The sequence below is a fragment of the Aristolochia californica genome, unplaced genomic scaffold, assembly GCF_029961685.1.
Source record: "Aristolochia californica isolate CCGP_79_NKW_82.1479 unplaced genomic scaffold, dmAriCali1.0.hap1 SCAF_2, whole genome shotgun sequence".
Taxonomy (NCBI): Eukaryota; Viridiplantae; Streptophyta; class Magnoliopsida; order Piperales; family Aristolochiaceae; genus Aristolochia; species Aristolochia californica.
Window position 1 is genome coordinate 6,510,127 of NW_027181881.1, and position 9,070 is coordinate 6,519,196.

General features: G+C 35.9%; 1 protein-coding gene across 1 annotated transcript; it reads right to left on the reverse strand.

Annotated features, from left to right (window-relative positions):
• Positions 1-9,070, reverse strand: LOC137956068 (ABC transporter E family member 2-like). The gene is given in 13 exon segments (XM_068803379.1): positions 1-511; positions 589-726; positions 1,572-1,817; positions 3,132-3,401; positions 3,733-3,918; positions 4,488-4,683; positions 4,833-4,892; positions 4,894-5,132; positions 7,031-7,120; positions 7,204-7,321; positions 7,471-7,568; positions 7,954-8,039; positions 8,953-9,070. Coding segments are annotated over 12 exon segments (1,812 nt in total). The 5' UTR covers positions 9,056-9,070; the 3' UTR covers positions 1-511; positions 589-606.

The following is a 9,070-nucleotide window of genomic DNA, read 5'->3' on the forward strand; positions in this document are numbered from 1 at the left end:
TAAAGGGATTATGTCAATTGTGATTTTTTATTTGGATAGCACGACTCAAAAATATGCTAATCCCATAGTTCAGGTTAAAAAAAAGGGGAAAAAATGCAATCAGAAGGTAAGAATCTGTTCTATTAAATTCTTCCTAGTTACAGCCAATGCTGGTAGACAAATTGTAACTCTGCTAGGGCGTCCTCCTCTCAACCCTTAACACGGTTTTAAACATCAGAGCCTACTAAACATCTCACCCACGGGTTGAACCAAGCGAGCCTTCAGTCGACCATTGCTCATGGATGAAGCCACAGGGGAGATAGGCTATTGATAGATTAGCCCCAATCCATGCTGAAAAGAGGGAAGCCAAATTTTTCAATCAAAAGAGAAACAAAAACTCAAGCCGCTACAATAACTCTCTCACCCAAATCTAGGTACCCCATAACACAGCACCTCTGAAACACGCAAATGTGGCCAAACATACAAGTATCACGGCCTTCAGAAATGTCGGAACAATTGCTCAGCAGTTTACCTGCAAGAAGAAAGATAGGAGGAATGACTTTGTGGACAGAGTGGGAGAGACGAGAGAGAGAGAGAGAGAGAGAGAACCTGCATGTAGCAAATAGCTTAATCATCAAGGTAATAGTAGGAACCAGCTGCTTTCTGTTCTCTGTCTTTCGTGGACTCCAACTTATTAATTCGTGGTCGATAGTTAGTTGGATCGCGCCTGAATGTTATATCCAGATGCTGCAAATAAAAAAGATCAGGAATTTCACACTTTTCTGTTAGAAGAAAAGAGAAACTTAGCAAAGTTGTCACTTTGCTGTAAAGGGCGGATTTTGCTTGTGAAAAAACACATCTAAAAAAACACATCTTCTATGTTTATGGAACTGAAAATGCAGTATGCATGAGCTGGGAAGAGGAAAGACAGCAAATCAGCATTGCTTAGCCTTTAAAATGGGGGAAAGACAACATATAATAGTGCTTTTAACGCAATTAATTTTCACTTCTGGTGTCCTCCCACATTGATGCACATTACATCATGTGCGACAAAATGAACAAGAGAAACAATGGACGTCTTGAAATCATGTAGAGACTATCGGTTTTCGGTTACCATAAACCTTAAATGCTAAACCCTGAATGCTAAAACAAGTGTTGTACCACCAGATGTTGGGCTGAAGTAAGGAAACAATCAGGTTAAAAACCTGTACTTTGGGGAATGCACACTACTTGCTGTGAGACGAGATCTCCTGGACCCAGCCAAGTCACCTGGCTGGAAGTGAATGTGTCTCATACATCAGAGGGCCCTATTCCATTCATGTCCAACCAGGTGATTGGCCGGGCCTAGGAGATCCCATCTACCTTACTTCACACCGATATGCTTATATTAATTAATGCATCCCTCATGGGAAGAGACTACGTGATTCCCCTAATATAGTTGACTACTTTCCCCAGAACGATGGTGTATTATCACAAAAAGAATATTATATTTCTCAACTAAGACAACCTAACCAGATAGCCATGAAAATCGGCATGCATATGCTTAAATGAGATAGAAAGAAGGAAAGAAGATATATCACACGGTAACTTACAGATAAGAAGAGATTCATTCCAGTCAACAGGGATTGTGGAGCATTGGCAATACAATCAATGGATGGTTTCCCCTCATAAACAATAACTCTGTCTGCCAGATAAGTTGCCATGATGAAGTCATGCTCAACTACAAAAGCAGTTTTCTTAGCGTGAAGTATAAACCTCTTGATGACCTTCGAAGCAACTATACGTTGCTCTGAGTCAAGATAAGCACTTGGCTCATCTATCAGATAAATATCCGCAGGCTGCATGCACAGGACAAACGATAAATCGAGTCATTGGAACACAAGAAGGAAAAAGATAGCTGAAAAATAAATATAAGGACAAGTTAGGGTGTTTCAAATTTTCTGAAACTGGAATTCAATTCCTGATGAAATAGTAATTCCAGAGTTAGTGACTTTCATTGGCTTTGTAATTACTGTTTATGACAAATCTCGGAACCCTCAATTTCCATAATTTGGGGAATTCATTTCAGCTATTCAACATCCCAAATGAACTCCAGAGGGACAAAAACTTGTTGCTCTTTCTCCCATCTCCTCTATGAACTATAAAACTGGGGGAAGGATGGTCCTCCCTTTCCTCCATCCTTTTGATGGAGGAGAGGAACCTCCTGGAAACAAAAAGGGATGGAAGTATATACTTCTTCCCCACTTTCTATATCTATTTGGGAGGCTGCCCTACTTTGGACAGAAAACTAAGATGGGAAGAGGACAAGTTCTCTTCTCAGTAGATTTTTTTAAAATAGTATTATTACAATGTAATATTGTTTATGTAAAATTTCCATGTCCATTTTGATGATTTATAGTCTTAATGCTAACAAGGGTATTGATGATGTTAAAAATAAAGTTAAAATTAATGCTAATGGAGAAAAATATTTTTTTCTTCATAAAAAAAATTAATGTTGATTTAATGATTTTGAAGTTAATAGAAGACAACTATTTTTTGTTACTTTATTGTTATATTAAATAATTTGATAATAATTTTTCTAGATAAGTTGATAAACTTTTTTACTGTGATAAATGAGAATGTAATTACATAATAAAGTATTAACATAAAATGACATAATAATAAAAAAGTTAATTAAACAATGCTTAAGTTACTTTATGGTACTCTAAAAGTCATACCAAATCTGGAATTTCTATATTCTAGAAACATTTATTCAAGAAAATCCTATTCTAGTAAATAATTGCAGTACAAAATTCCCAGCAATTCAATTCTAAACACACTACACTCCTTAAGCACATCACTGAGTAACTTACGATGCAGTTATATCCAACTAGTTATGGAGAACCAGTGAGGACAATTTAATGTAGCCGAGGGCAACTAGTTGGGACAAATCTATAACAGAAGACATTTTTTGCTATTTTATATATTCAGAGATGGTAAGGAAACCATAAAATCATTTTCTACAACAGGAGTTAGACTATGTAGATAATGATGATAATGATGACAACAATCATGAAGATGGCAGTGATGGTGACAATTTCTTCTATTTTACTTAGGTTCTCATACGGTGAAACTTGTCAAACCATTTAGTACAGTACAAATTGTATTATTACCTTTCCAAGACAGAGACACAATGCAACTCTCTGAAGTTCTCCACCAGAGAGATTTACTACTTCTTGATCCATCAATTGTTCAATTTGCAGGGGTTTCATAACATCCGACACAAACTGAGGATGCATATAAGAATCACGAATTTTTTGATGGAGTAAGTGCCTGACAGTAGACAGGAATTTTGGACTAATTTTTTGAGGTTTGTACGACACATTAAATTCAGGAATTTCAGCATCGGAACTTTCCACCACATCAGGCTTCAGTAATCCAGCCTGCATAAGAATTTTAGAGACAATGAGCCAAAGAACAACACATGAAGAAAAATAAGATATCAAAACTCCATATGCAAGAAGATCATAGAGAACTGTAAAACATTTGCCAAGGTTGATTGATCCACTTTTTGTCAAACAGAATCAAGGACAAGCACTGTGAAAGATTTCAAAACAGCCAAAAATTTCAATCCAGCTAATTGAGAACAAGCAATAAAAGCAGCCATAGCATCTGCCTCTGGTAAAAGCAGCCGTAGTTTCTGCCTTATTTTGAACTGGAGCTATTTATTCCACATACAAAATCTAACCATTTGCAAAATATAAGACACTTTACCAGCATACGTATGAAAGTTGTCTTCCCTGTTCCATTCTCTCCCAGCATGACGATGATCTGTGAATCAGTAAATTCACCTTCAACTACTTGAAGCTTGAAATTGCCCTGAGTTTTACTCATTGTAGGATATCGGTAGCGTGCATAAGTCTGAATCTCTTCAGCGCTTTCCTGGGGAGTCTCTGCTACCTGAAAACACAATGATGCAAACACAAGAACCATGGGGCATATGTTCAATTTGAAAAAGAGCCTTGGCACGTGAAGCAAATCCATTTGTAACAAACTCGTTTCAGAAATAATACGTTTTATTAGGTAATAACCAGAAGTTTGAAAATAGATAAGAAACACACAGACAAGGGAAAAAACAGGCAGAGATATAAAGACAAGATTAAGATCTCTCATAATACACTGAACTCAACTCAATAATAAGACTTCTATTGTAGCAATATAATTGTCAAATTAAATAAAGATGATTGATAAGACAGCTTAATACAAAGGGTTTTTTTTTTAAGGAGATTAATACAAAGAGTGTAAATGGATAAGTAGATAAAAAGACAGGTTGAAGTGTATGTCTGCTCTTGAGTTGGTAGGAATTGGTCAAGATAAGAAGCATTTCATGATACTTCTTCTCAGATCGCTAAACAACTTAGACCCCTTAACTACTACAAGACTAAATACGCCCAGACCTCAATCAAGTCATAAATAGAGCAGTCTTTCATGTAAGAACAGTTTGAAAATGAATGTGTACTCTCCATTACCTTAAAAGTAAGTGATTCTTCCCGGAACCTTAGATTCTCAGTAGGGACGAATCCTGCCAAAAAAATATTAATCCCTTCCCTCACAGAAAAGGGAAGGGTTACAACACCATATGCACCAGGTTTCCCATATAAGCAGCAAATAAAATCTGATAGGTAATCAAGGACACTGAGGTCATGCTCCACAACAATCACATAGCTGGATAAAGGAAATGCATCAGTGCAAAATAGTACTGCACAACAATATCAAATAATCATATTCTAATGATAGTTGCCAGTAGAATTAAGAATACACTCAAATCACAAAGCCTCAGAAAAACAGACATCAGGAATGTGAGTGCATAATACCTGTTAGGCCTCAGTAAGGAACGGACAACTTGGGCAGCTTTGAGCCTCTGCTTCACATCAACTTGAAGGCTCATCAAACATATAAATCTCGGCATTTTGGATAGCAACCACAGCAATTGCAAACCTCTGCAACTCTCCACCAGACAAATCGCCAACATTTCGGTCAATAACCTGATTCAGTTCAAGATCATCGCAAAGTTCAGCCTTCATGTCTCTCTCATCTTTTTGGTCAAGCACCTGCCCAACATTACCCTGCACTGCTTTTGGAATGTGATCAACATATTGAGGCTTAATTATTGCCTGTTGAATAGAAAATGAACATGTTAGCAAATAACAAACTGGAGAATGCAAAAAGAGAAGACATCCAGATAATGCTGGGAAAGGGGTACAGATCATGGCCAAAATATCAAGTATATATGGACAAGGTATAAGATGGTTAGCAGTGGAAACACTAAAAAACAAAAAAAAAAAAAAAAAGGAGAAAGAGTAGCATGCAGTTGAGTCTATTTCTGCCATAAGATTCATGAGCCTACTCAGTAAACATGCTGAGAACTAAGCACTATTCCAAGAAGTAGGAAGCAAAGCAACTATAAATCTGATAACATCAAGTAAAGCATGGTGATCAACATAAAAAAGATGTTGTACCACATAGAGAATTTTTTCTACTAGACCTATATACAGCAGAAGCAACATGTACCAGTAGTGATGCTGAACATTTGGACCTCACTAACCAGTGCCCAATTATTTTGCAGCAAGAGTCAGATAGATCGCACAACAATAGATTGAGACTCAAGCAATACAATAGGATGAAATTCATGATGCCCCTCAACCTTCGACACTGATGGATACTTCAAGAAGTTTGACTTTTTGCAAAAACACCGTCATCAAGAGGAATCACATCATTTGTGAGCCATATCCTTATATATTCCCATACAGAGGAAGGTGAACCTTGACAAGCACTATAGAATTTATCCCTTACATAGCAATATTTACCTTTATGAATGATATTCAGATCAAATTAAAGAATAATTTAGAATAGTTAAGGGAAAAGTTCCAACAAAAATGTCCTATTTTTTTAAAAAAAACATACATGTAGCAATAAAATACTAAAATTCCTCACTGAAAAACAAAAGAAACTATATTATGTCTTCTTTATGAAAGAATCGAAGTACCACGGTGTACATATAATTGGAAGTAAGAAGAGGCTACAGAACGGGTGTAACTATAAAAGGGGGTGACAGTGGCTTTCACTTGGGAGTAGTGCCAATATCTGAGAAAACATGAGAGAGTACTTTGAAATCATTTGACATTTTTGCATAAAAAAAAGATGGATTAGCACGCTCATGCAGAAACCTGATAGCTCACCACTTAGGGGCTTGGTCAATTACCAGTTCACAGACCACAAAGATAATAATGAAAAGAAAATGACACTGACAGAAGCCTTGGAGCACTTAAAGAAGCCAGGTTAATAACAGAGCTATGAAACAATAGAGAAGAATGATGGCAAAGTATTTTTTTTGAAATAGATGGCAAAGTATTAATGTATCTAACCCCAAAACAACTGGAACAGAGTTTTGGTGATATGATAATGTTAAAATCTATGCAACGTATTTTGGTCATTTTCCCTTACTGGTACATACATATGGAATTAGCTATAGGCTATGTGTCATGTTAGGAACTCATGGTTCGAGTTTAGTTAAGTTCTGAGTTGTAATCATTAAGTTATGTGAGTTGAGGTTATAAGAGGCATTATTGTAATCTTGGTTATGTTATCACTTAAGTGAATAAAATAGAAGGGAGGCACGATTTTTTGCCTCCAACAAGTGCTGTTGCACTCTTCTTCTTTTTTTCCCTCTTCCTCCCTCTTCTCCTTCACAGGCATACTTCTTTCAGATAATAAGGAAGACAATGACAACAACACGAAGGAAAAAGGAGAAGACGATGATGATGATGTTCAACCTTCTGTTTAGGTTTCCTGACATTGAAAAAACATGTAAATATTTTTCTCATAAAAAAACATGTAAATATATACTCACTAAGTGAACAAAGGGAAGAAAATTTGCATGACTAGAACTCAAAAAAGACAACAACAAAAAAAAAAAAAAAAAAAGTGGCCAATAATGACTAAAATTAGCATGACTAAAACCTTCCAATACAAGTTACAAACATCAGAATGATAGTCGCAGAAAGGCGATAACCTTTAGATTATCTTCTAAAATGCGTGTGAAATAATTCTGAAGCTCTGAACCACGAAAGTATGTCAGTATTTCCTGCCAATCAGGAGGATTCTGCAAAGGAAAGAGTCTCAGATATGATATTAAAAGATGAAGAAAAACATGAAATAGAAAATAGATTGCAGATTAAGGATTACATTGAATCGGCCCAAGTTTGGTTTCAACTTCCCAGCCAACACTTTAAGAGCAGTTGATTTCCCAATTCCATTTGTTCCTACAAGCCCTAGTACTTGACCAGGTCTTGGAACTGGCAACCTGTGGTTCCACATGAAAACAGAAAAAAGTCATGAGAAGCTTTTTTCCTTTTTTTTTTTTAATTTCTGCATCTTATGGATCTACATTCATTTAATACCCTTCATACAAAAAATAGTAAAATTAAAATAATTAAAAAAATTGTTTAATACCTATGCAACTTGAATGTGTTTGGACCATAACGATGAGTTGTGTCTTTATCCAAATCTTTAGGCAGATTGATGATCTGAATGGCCTCAAATGGGCATTTCTGCACCAATCAGCATGAGAATTCTGTTAAAAAGACCTCAAAGCAATTATAAATATATACAGACAGATGAGACGATAGAAAATGAAGAAGATGGGGCAATAAATAAAGGACAAATAGAAGTAACATTTCATCATTATTGATACTCAAACATATAGCTGGTGGCTCAAACAGGTGTTTGAGCCAACAATCAACCAGAACTTTATATAGAATATCATGTCCTGTTGTGTATGCAGTCATACACATGGGAAGAAAAAAGTTAAGTAGGAATTATGTTATTGTAGACTAATCATCTAAAAAACATTTCAGATGTTTACTGCCATTAAATAAAGAAAACTGTTATCCTTGCAGTATACATCAAGAGAAAATGATCAGGCATATTGCATACCTTGACACAGATACCACATCCAATACATAACTCCTCAGAGATGAAAGCAATCTTTGAGGCAGGTGTGACCTCAATACACAATTTTCCTACATAAAAGGAGAAAAGCAAAATCAACTATCGAACTAAAAGCACAAGACCAAACAACATATCATTCTGTTTTCCAAATTTAATTATAGAAAATTCAGACATATTTAATTGGAAATTTGAACACATGGCACAGAAGCAAATTATAGCATTCCTCAATTCACATTAATACTGCAATCCTATAACTCACCGTTCTGGGGTGGGGGGTTGGGGTTGATTGAATCTCCACATACTAGCCAGTCTGAGATCTTTGGTATTGTTTGTATTTTATTTCTGTAGCAAGGGTTACTTCATTTCAAAAGTAGAAGAAAGGCCCATAACCTATTTCTCAACTAATTTTATTTTATTTTTTGTTTGAATGGTACAACTAAATGCTTTTTGGAACTTCAGATAACCATGTCAGAGGAATTTAGAGTCAAACTATGATCAACTTCTGCTGTGGGATATATTTCAGTCACTACCAGAAGCTATCTACAAATGCCAGCAAAAGGGCATATATCATATATCAGTAAAACAATCCTGTAGATTATTTCTAAATGTGTAACAAACAGAGCTCAATCTTAAATTTTCACCACTTTGCACTAATTGGCTATATATATGTTTGTAGAACACCAAATCAGGGTTACTACTTACAACAAACTCAAAATTCTATTTTTCGGGTAGACATTTTCAGCAACTTCTAATTCAAGTTTAAGGCTTCGCACTCTCTTGAAAACAGAAAATATCACCTTACTAAAAATAAGCTGTTCATCATATAATTAAGTAAATAGTACACAAGTAGCCAATAATGAAATCCAGAGAAGCTTCCCAAAAGAACCAATACTTTTCAACAGCTAAATATTTCCCAAAGCTTGGATTAACAGGGAAACGATTATGCAGATGGAGAACAAGTGTAATATTATAAATTACGCGCACCAGTTTTAACAACAGGACAGCTCTTCTTGCACTCCTGACGACATTTCTTCGGCTTGCATCTATCTGAGCTCACGATGGCAATTCGAGTCAACCGATCTGCCATATTCCCTGCGGTAGA